The sequence below is a fragment of the Musa acuminata genome, chromosome BXJ1-11, assembly GCF_036884655.1.
Source record: "Musa acuminata AAA Group cultivar baxijiao chromosome BXJ1-11, Cavendish_Baxijiao_AAA, whole genome shotgun sequence".
Lineage (NCBI taxonomy): Eukaryota > Viridiplantae > Streptophyta > Magnoliopsida > Zingiberales > Musaceae > Musa > Musa acuminata.
The window spans coordinates 27,952,344-27,971,013 of record NC_088337.1 but is presented as its reverse complement, the minus strand read 5'-3'; the positions used below and the strand labels follow the sequence as shown (position 1 = coordinate 27,971,013).

General features: G+C 36.2%; 1 protein-coding gene across 9 annotated transcripts; it reads right to left on the bottom strand.

The window, feature by feature from the left end:
- Positions 1–95: 95 nt before the first annotated feature.
- Positions 96–18,345, bottom strand: LOC135584104 (peroxisomal ATPase PEX1-like). 9 transcript variants are annotated; one of them, XM_065090478.1, is made up of 17 exons: positions 18,098–18,343; positions 15,726–15,899; positions 13,578–13,677; positions 10,876–11,349; positions 8,707–9,429; positions 8,507–8,598; positions 7,655–7,728; positions 7,271–7,493; positions 7,033–7,126; positions 6,736–6,890; positions 5,839–6,066; positions 5,332–5,532; positions 4,909–5,034; positions 4,715–4,776; positions 3,623–3,740; positions 968–1,252; positions 96–418 (listed from the first exon to the last, which is right to left on the bottom strand). In XM_065090478.1, the coding sequence occupies exons 1-17, from the start codon at positions 18,293–18,295 to the stop codon at positions 380–382; spliced, it is 3,366 nt and encodes a 1,121-aa protein (XP_064946550.1). In that variant the 5' UTR covers positions 18,296–18,343; the 3' UTR covers positions 96–379. The 9 variants fall into 9 exon arrangements, 5 of the variants coding, with proteins under 5 accessions (XP_064946550.1, XP_064946551.1, XP_064946552.1 ...); XM_065090479.1 differs by having other exon boundaries at positions 6,736–6,845; XM_065090480.1 differs by lacking the exon at positions 18,098–18,343 and having other exon boundaries at positions 13,578–14,139; positions 15,726–15,802.
- Positions 18,346–18,670: the final 325 nt, after the last annotated feature.

Here is an 18,670-nt window from a genome sequence, read left to right as displayed (position 1 = left end):
TGAATCTAAATCCCCTGTAAGTTATGATTTATATTCTATTATTGGTACATAATTTTATTTATCTTTATTTATGAAGAAATATTAAGGACATGTCGATCATTCGAAGCACATGCACTTGATGACAAGAATTCTGCATTGTGTTAGGTACTTTCTGCAAATACTACACCCATTAAGACGGTGATGCCTCCTTCAAGGATGCCTACTTCCTTACATGTAGCCTGTCATCTACTGCTGATATTAAGACACAGAAAAGAACATTATAATCATGTTGGGAGCAGCATCCTGAATGGATCAAGTTCCCAAGAAAATGATGCTACATCTGGACAATCTTTTCACACTATTGTAAGTGATAAAGTTGCATGTTTCACATCTGGTGTTATCAAGCTAGAGTTGCTCTTTTACCCTTTGCATCCCTTGACTGCAAGAAAAAAGAACTAATTAGTCATATAGAATTGCACTTCCGTGTAAATGACAGTGATTTAGAGCAGGTGTACAACACAGGACTGTTGTTAACCAAAAAAAAAAGAAAAAGGATAACTGGTACATCTGATTAAACTGGACGGTTGATACTAAATTACTTATTTGTTAAAGAGAACAATAATCTAAATTCCATTTGCCAAAACTAGCCAAAATTGCCAATACAATTTGTGAACCGAGTGATCAACCAATTGATTTTAAGTCTAGATCTGTCTTAGAAGCCAATGGAAAATTCACCAAGTACTTTTAAAACAAGATAACAGAATCCATAAAATGGCGAATTTATGTTATTAACACAACAAATCTGAATGGTACTTAATACATTTAAAGCTATAAAGACACATCAGTGCAGAAGAAGTGCTACAAATAAAGAATGTGTTTCTTTACATTACTAAATGTATCTCTTAAGCGCCTTTAAAGGTTAAAACAATCTTTATGAATTTCTTTGTACATGAATTGCATCTACTCCAGATTAAAGTTATGAAGGAACCTGTGCAGAAACAGACTTCTTTGACGTCAGGAACTGACTGTAAATCCTGAGAAGCCGGCGCTTCTCGTCCTCTGAAACAGAAGGCCTAGCCTTTGAAGCAACAGACATCAGAAGCTGATTGCTGATGACAGGGGTTTTCGCATGGTTGTCACTGTTTCCACTATCCAGAAGCTCATGAACTGATGCAAGCTGTGCTTCTGACAGGAGCGCTTGGAGGTCCGCACCACTAAAGCCTTCAGTGATTGATGCTATTGTTTCCAGATTGACATTGCTAGCCAAAGGAAGCTAGACCCATTCAAGATGAATCAGTCAATATTTCCATGCAATGAAATAAAGCAGAATTATCCATAATTCAGAAACAAGCAGAAATAATTAATATTCTGTTGTTTCAAAAAAATTAATGCTAAAATAAGACATCTGTATAAATGCTTGTCCACACAACTAGGTAGCCAAAGATGTGCATTGTCTATCCTTTACCCAATTATTGTATTTGTCCAATGACCCTTGACCAGTCGCTGCTATGGCATACTACATAGTGATTGATTGTTTTATGGCCAAACAATAGTGTCCAAGATTGGAGAAAAAAAACTAATAATTGATATAATGATGAAGTAATTGAGATTCGAACCACAGATAACTTGAGAACATTAGTTAGTGTTTGTTCATTCCATCATCATTTCTAGTATACACCAAAAAATCAACTCATCTGTAGTCAACTTATTAGCCATAGTTTCCATTATGGAGCTTGATCCTTTAAAATTGACTACACTTCACCCTTGGCCACAAGAATTAAATGTATAATGGCATATGTGGGCCTGAAAAAAAAAAACGTTGAAAGGGAAAAGGTTTTTAGTAAATGCAACTTCTATATGTCACCGTGTCACTTCCACTTCAAGCTGAATGTCTAGTTGTTACCTTCATAGGCACAGCAAAATATGAACTTATTTATTGGTTCTAAGGTCCAATAATACAATGTTTCTTTAGATTTTTCATGATGCACACCTATCATGGACAGTGAGACACTAGCAGAGACCATGAGCATTTCTTATCAGCAATAACCAGCAACAACAGCAAGAAAATTGGACAAGTACTATGAGGCCTGTTGTATGTTACCCATTATCTGAGCAACACAAAACAGTTCAATGCAGACTTAAAGAGACATATTGAGAAATTCAACCCTCAAAAAATGGTTAATATCAAGAAAGGCAGAGAGACTGATCAAAATTATTTTCTCTCTCTAAAAGAGTTCATCTTTCTTCACATGAAAGTTTCAGGATGGATACTATAACTCCTCATTCAATAAGGTCATATTGTCCTGCAAAGTTCCACTACTCTCTTCACTGCCCATTTAACTGAGGCAACAAGATTCAATTGACTTTAACGTTACTACTAAGATGAAGTAATATTGGTGGTCTTGGGACTAATTTGGTTAGAACCTACTCAGCCATGTTTTTTTTTCTGGGCAAGCATAATAGACAGTTTATTGACCTTATATCAGCTAAATATCATCTGAAAAGGAATTGGTAGTGTTGCCGAAACATGTGCCTGCTGGAAGCTAATTTACAAGGAAATGAAAAAAAATAAAACTTTTTACTGGCAATTGTAACCCTATCCTAGTCAGTCACTTTGATTGCAATATTTGGTCCTGGATGTTCCTGATTATATTCAACTTCAAAGATATGATTCCTGATATTTCTTGTACACTGTATAAATGCACATGACAGCAGAATTTGAATTTCTCTGTAGAGAGGTCTAATAAGCGATACATCTATGCATCAGATTCAATAAGAGAACCTTTGGCAGATCTTCAATCAAAATTTATTTTTGGAAACCTCTCCAAAGGAGATTTAAGAGGAACAAATGGCTGCAACAGATGGACAAGTCAGACTCTATTCTTTAGATGTAAAACTTAATAGAAAAAAACACATTTCTGTTACATGGTAAATAAGCCCCTGAACTGTTGATAGCATCATAGCAGAACACATTTCTATTACATGGTAAATAAGTCCCTTCTTATACAAACTGATCATGCTGAAGTAGGATAAAACTCTGAATAAATCAAATTTCAATGAGTCAGGAAGAACCACTGGAGGTCAGCATGCCCATTTTTACTGAATTACTTAGCTATAAAACTCATAAGACAATGATGTCAGGGCATGATAAAGATTCTGCCGACAGTGACATGCATATAGGAGATGAAGCATTTGCACCACCACAAGCAATATTGATGTTTCCATATTTGATGCTAAATTACTCATAATTCTGTATGTCGTTCCTGTTTCAGGAACATGCATTTTATATCAAAGACAGCCTCCCCCTCTTCTATATCAAAGTGAGAAGCTTGCATTTGTAGAGCTTCCTTATAGTCAGGGTAATCCATAAAGGAGTTCAGTCGGAGGGCACAGTTAAACTCCATATTCCTTTTTAATGTGATAAAAAAAAGTGACAAAGGTTACAATCTCATTCTTTTGAAACCTCCCTTTTCAAATAGAACTTGTTAAAAGTCAATCACATTAATTGATTTGAGAGGATTTGTCATCAGTGCTTCATGCCAAAAGATAGCTACAGTTCATGATCCCCAAGCATTCTAACTATGAAAAATTAATGCATCCACTTACAAGACAGAAACAGATAACCAATGGATGGAATGCTAACCTTTCTAGACAGAACCTTAAGAATATCCAGCCTCTCATGCCAAGTTGGAAAATCACAGTAAAGAAGACGATCAAGCCTTCCAGGTCGTAGTAGTGCAGCATCGAGTAGATCAGGCCGACTGTTGAATGATGAAATATTTAATGGATTACAGAACTAGCAAAACATACAAGCAGAATGATGAACTCAAAAAAGAAGTCAATACCGCAAGCAGAAAAAGGCAGATCCAGTGGACTTGAGAAACTAAAAGACACAGACTAAATGATAAGATAATCCACTGAACTTAAGATTAGAAGACAGTTTGATAAGATTGGCCACTATTTTCCTGTCATCTATCACTCAGGATAGGCTCTTCTGAGAGAACCTAGCATCATGCTATTGCATTTTCAGTGAATTGCACTGAAAATTATCATCACTAAATGACTAAATTAAATACTTGGTACAGAATTCTTATCTCTGGAAATGGAGCAAATCTTTTAAAAATGACTAATAGAAGCTTATAGAGAAAGTGGCATATAAGTGCACCAACAAATCCAATATAAAAAAATTGCAGCATCTAATACAAAGAAGTATGCCAAAACTAAAACTACAACAGTAAAGTAGGTCATACCAGGTGCAAAAAAGCATGTAATCAGGGACAACATCATATCCAGAAAGAATATTAAAGCAGAATCTTAATTTCACAATGCACCAGATTGCATTAATTACTAAGATGATAGCACTTGGAAAAAAGATACTTATCCAACTTCAAAGCAAAATGTGTGATCGTGAGTTTGCCATCATAGTTCTAAGGCCTGGCACCCCACTGAGCTAAAACAATCTCATTAATATACTTGGATAAACGATAATTCATATGCAAAAGCAATGTTGTGCTTTCCCACTAGTCTTACTTTATTATGTTCTTTCTGAAGATTTACTTTGGTGACCACAGAAATAAATTCTGAATTGCCAATTATGTCTAGGAATTTGGTGATTGAGAAATTAAGCATTGCGTCATAGAAGAAATATGACTAGAAAAGTATAGCTTATTAATTGTCAATTATAATGGGAAATTTGGTAATTTAAAACAAACATATTACCTCATTGAGTACTCACCTAGTAGCAGCAAACACAAACACCCCTGTTAAGGTTTCCACACCATCTAATTCCGTTAGCAGCTGCATATAATGAAACAAACACAATAGTTAATAATGCCCACAATCAGTAGACAATAACTGCAGATTACTTGGAAGTATTGAAACAGAACCAAGAATTGGTTTTGACAGCCAGCTGATGAGCTAACAATTAACCTGATTGACAACACGATCTGTCACTCCAGTATTATCGTGCCCCCTCTTTGGAGCAATAGAGTCAAATTCGTCAAAAAATAAAAGGCAAGGAGCAGCAGCTGCTGCCTTTGAGAATAGGTCTCGGACCTGAACAGTATAGGAAACATTTAAAATCTTGTTTATCATATTACAGTTGTCTCGGAGATCAACAAAGACTAGAAAACATTGAATATGAGAAAAATAAAGTGAAACACATTTAGATGGAAAGAATTGAAGACTCATGAAGCAAGTAAACAAAGAATCTGGTGATGTAATGCCGAATATATATGTAGATAGATGCATCATATTGCAAATGATTGGTATTCATAATTGCTGGTTATCAACATAGTTATTGCATACAAGATTTTGTCACATAGGAACTTAAAGTGACTACTAGTGCCTTACAGCTTGCTCAGAAGCGCCAATATACTTATTCAGTAATTCAGGCCCTTTAACAGATATGAACCTTAAGGAGCAAGCTGCTGCAGCAGCTCCAACAATATGAGTCTTTCCGCAACCAGGAGGCCCGTACAAGAGAACATTTGATCTCAACCTTAATGGTGATTGAGCAAAAATACCAGGAAACTTTGAAGGTAATTCAATCATCTGCAATTACAGGGAAAATGAATTAAACAGTATGCAAAAACAGACTTCTGTTCTGCTATTATCTAAAATCACCTGTGAGGCATGAGAAAATATATGGACAGTACAACTACAATAGATGCGTCATGCAAGAGACAAAATCACTGAAAGAACCAAACTTAAGAAAATAATGTTTATGCACCAAAAGGTATTAAGCACCAAAAATGAACCATGAAAATTACACTCCCAACTCCCAAGCACCAACTTAAGCCTATAGTCTAATATCACAAAAAAAAAAAACAAAGAAAATAAAATGGAGACCATACAGACCTCTTGAATAGCATTCCGGATATCAGCAAGTCCACCAACATCATCCCAGCCACTGCGCCCACCTTCAGAAGCAGCTTTTGTGAGACCACGCATAGCAACTGGAATAAACTCATGCATTGCAACTGAAAAGTCTTCTTTCAGTAAAATAGGTTGAGTATCTCTATTGGTAATACTGGAGGGCAAAAACCGACTGACAGCAGCATGAACAGCCCTATCAACCAAGATTTCCTGCACATATATTAATGCATTAGCAACACTCAGCACTCTAAATACAGCATTTAGTCTTGAAGTTACAGTGATAAACAGTTAAACACTATTATGGATCTTGACAACCTAGGTGGCAATTAGCCTCGATTAATGATGAACAGAGATAGTGAAACAAACTAATGGAAATGGTATACAAATGATAAGCCCTGTCCGCATTAAAAAAAGGTTTCACTAAAATGAGATCTATGTCACAAAGGACAAAGGACAAAAGGCACTGAGACATATTTGATGGAGAAGTGCAACTCAATATTATCTATGAAACTCGAGGAATACACAAGTAAAAGGAGGAACTAGTAAAGAAAGGGCTTACACAAGGATATAGAAAAAATCAGATGACTGGCAGCATAGCCCCACTCTCCAACACAAACATGGTAAGAGCTACTGCCTCAACCAACACAGCAGCATATTAACTATGTATAGTTGGCTATAACAACCAAAATATTAAGCACAAATGCACAAACGTGGATTCAAAGAAATATGTTCTTTGATACAAAGTCAACATCTACCAGCTGTTAAATTGAGAACAAGCTGTCATATATCCATCAAGACTAACATCATACTCAACGGATATGTCACAAACACCACAAAACATAGAGGGAAAGAAATAACTAAAGAAAAAGAAAGTAATACCAAGTCATAAGCATCGTATCCATCGCATTTGGCAGCAATTTCAGAGACCACATCCTCAGAACATAGTAAAGCGCGTTTTTCAATTTCGTGCTTCAGTATTGCACCACGTTCTGAAACAGCAGGAGAAGAAAGCTGAACATGGAAGTCAAACCTCCCTGAGAGAAAATATTTAAAATATTCAGTGTTTTGATGCAACAGATGAACCAGCTTCAGCATAGACCTTTCCTTTTTGTGCAAACAGATGAACACAAAACCTTAAATTTCATAAGTTTCAGTACATGACTGAAGTAAAAGAACCTGAAGAGCACAAAGATTGGGGTAAATTCTGAAGAGACTGCACAGATGCTACAAAAGCAACAGGTCCATATCCGCAAGAGTTCCGACTCTTCTCCTATTTGGCATAGACCAGCACAATAAGTTGGTGCAACACAAAAGGTAGCATAGTAACATTTAAGTTTTTAGGTTGCAGCTAATTGAATTAAATTGGCACATCAAACTGTCCAGAGAAAACAAATAATCAGTGACCAAAGCATACCCCATACTCGTCCAGAATATTGATGAATAAATTCACTAGAGCAGTAGCCGAACTGGATGGTTGATATCCTTCATCATCAGAAGAAAATGAAATTACATTGTCTAGATCATCAAAAATGACTATGGAAGGTGAAGAACCAAGAGCTTCAGATATGTAGCCTGAAATTGCTTGCCGGACTGTTTGGCTCTTTTCAAGAGCAAGTTTTGAACAGCTTATATAAACTCTGCATGTCACGGTATTCATCAGGGCTATAAGTAAACAGAGAATTTTTCCCATGCATTTCTTCAATTGTTTAAATGATACTTGAAGCACAGTTTCAGTTCCACCAAGCAAATAAAGCATCATTAAAGAATCAGCACAGCTGAAACAAGTTCATTTACTTACATGTGAGCTAAAATTTCTTCATGCTCTTCAAAATGCCTAGCAACAGCCTTCATTAATGTAGATTTTCCTGACCCCTGAGTTCATTCAAATACTAGATAAAAGAACTAAAAATATTATTCAAGCATAAATACTCCATAAATCTGTTGCACAAAATACGTTACTTTCTATAGTGTATGGCATATGAACCTCCTCTCCAAATTTAGCTGTAACTATCATTTTAAAAGAATATCAAAAATAGTTTGTGATTTTACATTATGACAAACATTTCAGTGCATCATGAATTTGCACTTAGTGAGCCTGCACTGAGATTGCTCTTGTTTGCTAAGTGTTTTAAGGTTCATCTTCCATAACCAATGAGATTTTTCATCATAGCTCCAGACTACAGTCCCAAATATCATTATCAAGTTCTTCAATAACTATTAGGAGGACCCACTAGAGAAAAATCTTGTCTTACTTCAACATATATCGTTTCAAAATTTCTGTAAGACCTAAAACTAGAAGGCATCCGATAACGGAACAAAAATAACCTTTAAATACACTAATAGAGTTAACCCTAGCAATCACAGTCAAGTACATCAAACTGCGCTTTAGTGATCTATTGAATAGTTCTCCTGCACGAGAAAGTCCAACAATGGATGACCTTATCTAACCACAGTTTCCATGTGGGTTTCAATAAAACACAAGCATGCCAAGCATCACATAAGTATGCATAGTCACAAACAATCAGTTGTGTTTAACATGACACAAATGACTTGAAGAAAAGGAAAGGGTTTAATGTATTTTTGTCAGCAAACAAGAGAGACAAACAAATTTTTATCCAAAAATATTGAAGCATCAGATAAACTTTCTTACAGGAGGTCCATAAATAAGCACATGCCCGGGAGATGGAAGATCATATGCATAAAACAATTTGCCAGAATTTGGAGATAGAAGGATGAGCAATCCTGAAAGAAATCATGAAACATAAAGAAACTGTTATCTGAAGACACTCTTATTACACCAAAACTCCATAGTATTTCATCAAGATCACCAGCACAATTGAAAATACTTACTATTAATAACATCCAAAATAGATGTCTCCAACCAGCTTAAAGAAGATAAGGTTATATTAAAGTTCCTTTTGAAATCATTTTCCAAAATTGAGTCAAGAGATACAGGGTCCCCCAACTCCAATTTTCCAAGTGCCAGCTCCAAGTCATGCAAATCATCATTGTTTTTGCTTATGGTGCTGATATCAAACTCAAAGCTATCATGCAAATCACCCTTTGATGACTCATTAGAATTAATTCCGAGTAGATACAGAAGCTCAACTCCATATTCTGCCCCCCCATTTTCCCTCTCCAATGTACCTTGGGAAGGAATATTTTCTTTCTTTTTATTATGATCAACTATTTCAAAATGAAGCAATGTTTCATTTGTTAAAACTACAGAGTTAACCTTCATTTGATCACTTTGAGATGCAACTGCATTTATCTGTCCAATAACCCATAATTTGATAAGCAGATTTTTCTCCAATTTTGTTCGAAAAGTAATGCTGCCATCATCTCCACGTAGAAGAGCTTCATGAGACAAAAAAGAGAAAGGACCTTCATGATGCGACCAGTCTTCCATATCTCCGTTGCGGAAAATATCTGCATTGGAAGGCCTGCCTTCCTGCCTAAGAAATGTGTGGGTCTCAAGAATACCGTTTCCAAATGATTTAAACCGACAAGGAGAAATTTTCATTGAAAGGATATCCTTCTTTGAACTTCTCAAATAATTTTTTATATAAACCCCTGAAAATGAATGGTAGCCTTCTCAGTGTGCAGTAACATTTATTAGTAAGATAAACAAATTTGGAGACAGAAACTCATCTTTTGTCTTAAACTCTTTGCTTGTCCCCAGTGTCTCCATTTAAATTCATATGATTAATCTTTTGTCTTAAACTCTTCAAAGTTCAAACACAATGTTGAAAACATATTTTTAATAGAAAAGAATGAGAAAATAAACACAATTTATGAAAGTTATAGAAACATGCATTGTCACATCCCAACCTGATAGATTGACTAACTAACTCAATAATTTTGGAGGCTTGATTCCACGTGGCCCAAAAATACTTAAAAGTTAAAACCTGAATTTCCGGTAGTAGACCCATCTAATGATCTAGATCATAATTCTACTTTATGTCATGAAGTATCTCATGGCCCATTCATTGGCAACTTGCTCTTATTTGGGCTCAATCATGATATATCTAAAACCAGTCCTACAGCCTACTGATCCAATAATTTACATATAGTAGGCAATGAACCGCATGGCCAAAAAATGTCTTATTGTTGTAAACAATTTGTTGATATCAAACACTAAATCTAGATTAAAAAAATATTTGCCAAAAAAAAATCAACAAAATTAGAAGATCAAATCTCACAAATCAATTGAAAAATAAGGACAAACATGATCAGAAAAAAAGAATTTCATAGCCACAACCTTAAAATCATTTATCACATCCTTAATATTAGGAGAAATAGTCATGACCCGAGTGGCCTCTACCACTCTCCATTCATATAATGAATGACCTCTTCTTTCCTCATCAGCCGCAGGCTTACATCCCGAATTGATGTTAATATTGAAAGGGATCTAAAAGCAACTGATTTTCCTTGATTATCTAGAAGAAACAATACTAACTAGAAGCCTTGCCCAGCTCAACCTGTTATAAAACCATACATCAATCTCTCAAACTGCATTATGTCCAAAATCCTTTTTGCGTGAATTATGGTATATGGACATCCTTACAGAGTCAACGGGTGTTCCTTTTTATTATTTGTATCTAAGGAACTACCATAGATCAGATAATCAGAACTGGAGGAGCAACATAAACTGCTACACAAAAAACATAACTAACATCTTTCTCGAACCCAACCAACAACCAGCAAAGTAATATCACAACTCGTGTAGAATAACATATAAATTTTAGAACTAACCAAGTAGAGTCAATGTTAAAATAGTTACAATTAAACTATCAAAGGATTCTAAGCTTCAGAAATCACCTTATCGATCTAACATGGGAACATCATAAAGAAGATCCCAGGCTCCATTTCCAAAAAAAAATGGCAACTCAAGATAAAAATTAAACTACCACTAGTGTCATCTTCTACTAACATTGTCTCAAACAACAAAACAAAAGGAAAATAAGAACCAAACTCTTAAAACATCAACACCAAAACAATATAGTTTTGTGAACTTACATGAATGTACACCTGATCCTATGAAATAACGAAGAGATTGAGGAAGTATCACATGGCCTTTTGCTACTGAGTCAGAGTACACAATATGAACAACAGTATGTCTTGGTTTCACCTTACTAGCTGTGAGAAACCCATTATTTCCTCGCTTAGCATTAATAATATCATTTCCATTCTGCATGATCTCCTTTTGCTGTAATTTAGGTATGACTGTTGCTACTTGAAGATTCTCAAATGAAAACTTCTTAGCTGTTTCTGGATGTATAAAAGCCACAGAAGTGAGAAACACCCGAAGCTCAACATCTTTGAACTCAAATTTATGTACATATTCCCTGTTTGGTGCTTGTACACGTAATAGTGCCTTCATCCTTAGCTCTTCTTTTGTTGAATTTTGCTTTTCGGCACTCTTGTGTGCAACTACTCCATTTTTGCGCTTCTTTGGTGCAACAGAAACTTCAGTTCCTGGTACAAGTTGAACTAAAAAGAACCAAAACAAAATTATACTTATCTAATCATTAGAAAAAGCAAGAAAGAAGCATAAGCAAATATTTACTAGCTATCATCTCCTGAAACTTAATACTAGAGATCAGGCATTGCTATATCACCCGAAACAGTATGGTTTGGGCTGTACGTACCAGTCCGGACATGGACCAATACGCGGACCACCATGTTTCAGGCATTCTGCATTAAAATAATAAAAAAATCAAAAAGTGATGGGCCCCAGTCCATTTCAGCATTAAAAAAAACATATTATGGCTCTTCTTGCGTATGAAGCCATGGCACTGCCTCTTCGATGCTGCGATGCTGCAGCGGCGAAGTGCAGCAGCACTGCCTCTTTGCCGCTGCAGCGACGCTACCTCTTCGCTAATTCACCACTGCAATGCTGCAGCGGCACTGCCTCTTCGTCACTTCACCGCTGCGATGTTGCAGCGGCACTGCCTCTTTGCAGTTTTGCCGCTGCAATGCTGCAGCGGCGCTGCCTCTTTGCCGCTTCGCCATTGCGATGTTGCAGCGGTACCGCCTCTTCACTACTGTGATGCTACTGCTTCCCTTCAACGCTGTCATTGCTGCAGCTGCTTCCCAGGTATTGCTGCACTACTTCTCCCTTTCTTCTTCTTCTTCCTTTGTTCCTCCACCAAACCTTCCTCTTCAACCTCGTTTTCTTCCTCGTCGAAACATCAGTATACACCGGTGTACCATGTGTTGGTACACCGATACGGAATGGCATGTGCCATGCCGTCGAGCAGCCGACACACTGGCTTGGACCGGTAAGTCAAACCTTACTAGAGATAGCTCAGGAAACTATTGAAAATTAGTAGCATTTAAGAAATGAATGTCACTCATCTTGTTATCAAGAAACCGACAGAGGAGGGTCCTCTTGGATGTAAAAAAGGGACAACTTCCAAGATATCTTACATCATGTCAAATTGTCAGGAAAGAACATCAACAAAGAGTAGATGGAGATTAATTAACAGAGAATGTTAAATAAAGAAATGCAAGTAACATTACCACCAAAACTTTGGGAGAGAAATATTGAACAGTAAGCGATATCATTATTATATAAATGCCAAGACTAGGCTATGTCCGAAGAGGAATAGCATCCTTGTGCATGAATGTTGCGAGTGCAGAACAAGAAGCTCATACGAGTGCTCTTCTGTGTTTCATGGTTTTGCACCAAGAAAGCCTCACATAGACTAAGGTATTTATGACTGATTAACAATCGGATCTGTTTTTTCATATTCATTTACATTTATCTTTGTGACAAATGGTTATATATTCCTGCATTGATTGTTTCCTTTAAGAAAAACAGAAACATATAAAGAACGACTGAAATCCCAGATTATTCTTCCAGTCAGCAACACACACTTCAAAAATGTGTATATCATTAATGATGTGGATATTTTCCTATTTAAACAGTGGCCAAATTTTTCCTAAGCATCAAATATACTTGACACCACCAACAATACCATATTTGCAAATAAAATTGATTGATGGTTGGCTCTTCCTTAATGGCACATTAAAGCAGCAAGAATTAATATCTAATATGATCATTTATACATAAGAAAGTAAACTTCAACCAATCACAAAGTTCAGATGGCTTTCCTAACATAACGAACCATAAGCCCATAAATATGTTTGTAATAGCTTGAAGAGAGTAAAAGAAATACATGTTGAGAAGCTAGAGTGTACTAGAACAAACAGGAACCACTTATTTTTCTTAACAATGAATTCTAGTGTACCACATGAAGGCATTACCAACTGAAGGACGAAAGGAGCTGAAGATTCTTCCGACATTAATTGTTACTTAAGGGCCTAGATTGGTGCACCCACATGTTACATGGAGATGGGAAAAGTTCTTTGACTTGCAGGAAAAACAAGAAGGATGAACACAATAATCCCTGGAAATACAATCTTCAGAAATAACTGCGGGTATTAATGAACAGCACTTTCTGATGTTATTTACCAACATAATATTAACATCTGATGGTCGTTTTATAAGAATTCCATGAGGCTTAGTATGACCAGATAAGACTAATAATGCAGTCAATTCATGCCTACACAACACAGTTTTTTAGCGTCTAACAATTGCAGGGAATAGCATTTACGTTTTTCAATGAATGGTCAAGTAATCACTAAAAAATAAGCATCTAGATCGTAAGCAACAAATGACATGGATGTAGAACACATGACTGTATTTTTCTTACCTACCGATTTCTTAGGAGATGTAGAGGCCACAAGAAATTCCACCATAACATGACCATGCAACCATAAAGGAAATTTCATCCCCTCATAAATGATACCAACCTGCATTTAGTAACAAAAAGTGTATGTGAGATGAACAGGAAGTGCAGAAACAAATAAATTAGTACCACTCTTACCAGATGCGAAGCCAGCATCTACATCATTTCTCTCAATGGAAGAGATCAAAGCATGAAAAGGACAGGATCTTTGTGCATGGATCCATGGTGGAAGTGAATATCTAAGATATACTAAACTAATAAATTGTCTGTTTGACAACCATAAATTATCACTTAGTGACACAAATAGTATGCCTTTTCAGGCCTAGGGAGGATGCATTTAAGTCCTGGTATTTAGTGGTGCAACTAGAAAGTATAAAAGACCGACGATTAAAGTGCAACTCCATGCTGCACAAACTAGCCGGTATATACCTTTTCACAACAGAGGTGGCAATGGTACTTGCCGTGACAGTATATTCAAACTGGAAAAGCACATGGATATACACATGAGATGTTACATGGGGGATGTCTGCTGGTGCAAAAATGGCAAGTGATCAGTCAGGTAGGACCCAAAAATAACAATTTTGAAGAAGAACAAGTTTATCAGAAAAATCTTATAGTTGAATTTAGAAAAAGCTGATACTTAGAAAGTTAGAATCATCTACCATGAAACCTATTTGCCAAGTAATCTGGATGACATAAAATGCTTTTAAAGTTCAACTCACTTGATCAATGCCATTCTAATGCATGCTAAAAGCAGATCATGATCATCACTTTTCAAGGAATAATTCTCCCTCTGGGCAATAGAAGTCATGATTGGGTTCTCTTCTCTAAAAAACACATAGTTTCAGCTTCTCCATTATCCAGCAACACGCTGATCTTCAGATGTTACATAATACAATTATTTTTTTTCTTTCCAATTTTTCAATTATGTTGTCTATGTAGGAGTTACAACCTTGTGTGACTGCTCAAGCCTCATACTGGTCGTTGTGATAACTAAGCATCAAATAATGTATAACAGTACAAGATGCAAAGTGCTTCACCTAATGCATAGTTGATAACTAACAAAACAAAGTCATGACTTAGTTTTCTTCTTCCTTAAGAAAGCTCCTGGTTTCAGTTTCTCCATTATCCAGCAACAAACTGATCTTCAGATTTTGCATAATATAATGATTTTTGACCTATGGTTTAGTGTTGTCTATGTAGAAGTTGCAGCCTTCAGAGAATGCTTGTAAACCAAACAGGTTGTAATGAGCAAACACCAAAGAGTACTCAGCATTATGAGGTGCTAATTGCTTCACCTTCACCAAATGCATGATCATTGCAAGGTCTGACATACCACAATGTACCGCTCGGTATGGGCAGTACATATCGGTTTGATAGGAGACTGGTACAAGTGGTACATATTGGAAAATTAGTGGTATGCCCCACCATACCATATGTCAGTACATCAGTATGGTTCGGTACGTACTTGACTAACAACTGGTCGGTGCACCAGTACGGACTGGTGAGGCAAACCATGGATCATTGATTAACAAAAGAACATATAAAGAAGTATACTTCTCATTGCAAAACAAAGCAGTGATGGAAGCTTGAGCAGCAGAACTTTTTGGTCTGCAGACGAAGCCCTGAGGCCATATAGCTTGAAACTATGGTTGCCCTCAAAAAGTAGCAAAGCACTTTATTTGATTAACCTGAAGCCAAGTTATTTGTAAATGAGGGCAAAACAATGAAACCTATGGAACTCAGCTTCTGGGAGGGAAGAAAGTAGAAAGCTAGCAGTTGAGGAACTTAAGCCTAAAGAAGAATTACTAATCTTCCGCAAGATTGAATCCAACATTAGGAAGAAAAAAAAGATTTGACTCATTCGAAAGAGAGTGAAATATAAATTTTACTGTTATAGTAATGACAAAAAATGTATTTCCGAAAGACCTGAAATATCCAATCTCAACAGAGAAATATCCTAAGGATGTGAAGCTAATTTATTGAAGCAACTACACTGATCTAAATTGAAATAGGTGAAGATAAATGCACTATGTCATTACTATGAACAAAAAAGTAGTTGGCATATTTTGAGATACGCATGTAGCCACCATGTAACAAAATTAAATATACCTGTTTCAAGATAGCCTCTTCAGCAACTTCTGAATTAAGCTCCAAAATCTCCCAATCGTCCTCACCGCTTGGCTCTATATTGACAAAATCAGCTTTCGATAAATTAGCAATGGCCTTAACCTGTACTTTAGAATGATCTGGTAGAGAAAGACATTCTGCCAGTTGCTGATCAACCTGGAAAGCTTAATCTTGTAAATCATATGCAAGCATTAGAAAAAGCAGAAACTAACAAGTAAGCTTCAAGAGAGAGAAGAATGACTAAGCTTCACCATGGAAATTGTGTGCATTACTGAAACCATGTCAAGTTGAAGCTTGAACACAAGGTTGTCAAACTCATTTTTCTACCTAGGATCATGATGCAGGTCACAAACTTGGCTCATAAGTTGATAAGTAAGATCCTTATAAAATCATATTATTTGAAGATACATAAATATAAAAGAAATTTATAAATATATTTTGTTAAGATTTAGTAAATCTCATATATTCTTAAGTTAGTAATTGAATTTTCATTACAATGAATGCACAATCTCTTAATTGGATGAATAATAATTTTATTGGTTTGTGTCTCCTTTTTTTTTTACAGGTTCACAACAGTTCGATTGATCTCTCCACTCAATATAGGTTGGGTTTAGGAAACTCTGGCAGACTTTGGATACAATTAGTTAGCACATGATGATTTGTAATTAAATACAAACTAAAAGAATAATTGACAATTATAGCGATCAATCAAAGTCAAACAACCCAACATAATCATTAATATAATATTACAGGTTGGCAGTGTGCATATCTAAGGAATGATTAGGATGTAAAATTGGAGAAAATACATTTTAAATTAATTTAAGGATAAAGAAAAAAATTTAAATAAAAATTAGACAATAATTAAAACAAAAATAAGAAGAAGTATATTGCGATGTCTTTGATAGTGTGGCTGAGAGGATAGCCGATTTTTAATGCCAAATAGCTGATAGGTGACAGAGGAGACTGAGAGGACAGCAAAGACTCGAACTTGGGGTAGGGTTAAGTGATGTTAGTTGATTGAGCCAAATCAACTAACATCACTTAAGCCTCGGCTTCACCTGAGCACCTCTTTATGACACTAAGATGAATGAAATATACGTAAAGATACAAGCAATGGTGATAGGAGTCTGCGTAGTATGAGCAACATGGTGAAGATGGCCACCATGCTGTCGAAGAATCATCAATTGCTCAAGGCACGAGTAGTGGCTTACGTTGAAGTTCTTCATATAAGAGATTCCAGTGCCATGGTCTCATAAGATGCCAAGTTCAATAGCCACGATTCATATGTTTTGAAAGCTACAACACCATCGGTTCCACTTGCTACGACTCCTATGTGAACGAAGACAACAATCCCAAAGTACATAAAAGGTTGGCAGTAGATCTTCTGTAGGTGCAACATGATGTAGCATTGAGACGACCATGGAGATGCCGAGATGATGAATGACATCATAGCAAGGCAATGTTGAACTTGTCTTATGTGACAACATTGGATGAATATAATGCTTAGAAACATCAAATTCATAGAAAATAACTAAAGGAACATGCCAATAAGAAAATGAGAGAAAGAAATATTTAACCCAGATGCTTAGAAAAACCAGAATCTCAAGAAACCCATGTATGATTATCTTAATTTTTTTTATCAAAAGTCATTTTGTTTATCTAAAGAAGTTTAAGCAAGAAACAAAATATGATCTGATTTATATTCTTAAACTCCTGCCACAAGCGGATGGCCCACCAGCTCAAGCCAGACTTTTGGTGGTTGAATTGATCAGGGATATATCTCTTTTCAATGCAGAGCCTAGATAAAATTTGAACACGGAGTCTTCTAAACTGGTACCATCTTAAATTTTTAATCAATGTCATTCCATCTAAAAGCGTGAGTTATTGGATGAGACATGGCCTATGATTTTATATTTTTAACACTTTCCTTCACATGTGGTTGACATGCTCAAACCCAACACGTGAAACTTATTTGTTATTGCATGGTCGGGATAAATTTTCATCTCAAATATTTCGCACTCATGTCCTCTAAAAGCTTAACATGACCTGAATTTATATTCTTAACATAATATCAAATGAGTTGCTCTTTTGAAGGTAAACACACAAACACGTTCAACAAACCTATCACGAAAAACCAGCGCAAAACGGTGGAAATAACGGGGAATTGTTCTTCAAATCCCCCGGAAAGGAACCCTAGAAAATTACTCTTCGTACAACAAACTATAAAACAAAAAATATTTGGTTTGTATTCAAAAGAATTTCCAAGAAAAGCGAGCCGTGACGACGATTGGAGGCTAAATTCAATTAGTTTGGCAATCGAAAGAAGAATAGAAGACTGAATGATGGGGGATGACCTCGATCGCGGTGGATCTGGAAGAGGAGCCGGACCAGGCCAGGTTCCAGCAATCTCCTCCGGAGCGGGATCGCAGCTCCAGGGCGAGGACCGGGGGCAGGAACCCTCCCCTCGTCTTCTCGAGGGTTTGGATGAAAAAAAGGGGGAGAGAAACGAAGCAGCTCTCCATCCCCCCAACCGTCCTCACTTCGAGCTCCATCTGATCGCCCCCCCTCTCTCTCTCTCTCTCTCTCTCTCCCAACCGTCCTCACACTCTCGCGATCGATTTCTTCCTGTCAAATTGAATAGGGTGGACTTGAGAATGGAAACGTGGGCAATTCTTGGCCGTCTGATCAATGCCACTTACATGAATCTTTATTTTATTTTTAATTTTGGAAAAATTGTCCTCTCTCTCTCTCTCTCTCTCTCCCTATATATATATATATATATATTTATTTATTTATTTATTTATTTTTATTTATTTATTTTATTTTATTATTTAATTTATATATGTACATATATCTACAATATTTAAAATTATTTTATAGAGCTATTCCTTAATTATCATTAGCAAATCAAAATCTAAGGTGATAGT

Excerpts from the sequence above, each read along its gene's own strand:
- LOC135584104 (XM_065090478.1), bottom strand. The coding sequence starts at position 18,295 with ATGGAGCTCGAAGTGAGGACGGTTGGGGGGATGGAGAGCTGCTTCGTT. Across the intron at positions 6,891-7,032 it reads CCAATCTTTGTGCTCTTCAG|GGAGGTTTGACTTCCATGTT; the intron begins GTTCTTTTACTT and ends ATTTTCTCTCAG. Across the intron at positions 5,035-5,331 it reads TTGGCGCTTCTGAGCAAGCT|GTCCGAGACCTATTCTCAAA; the intron begins GTAAGGCACTAG and ends TATACTGTTCAG.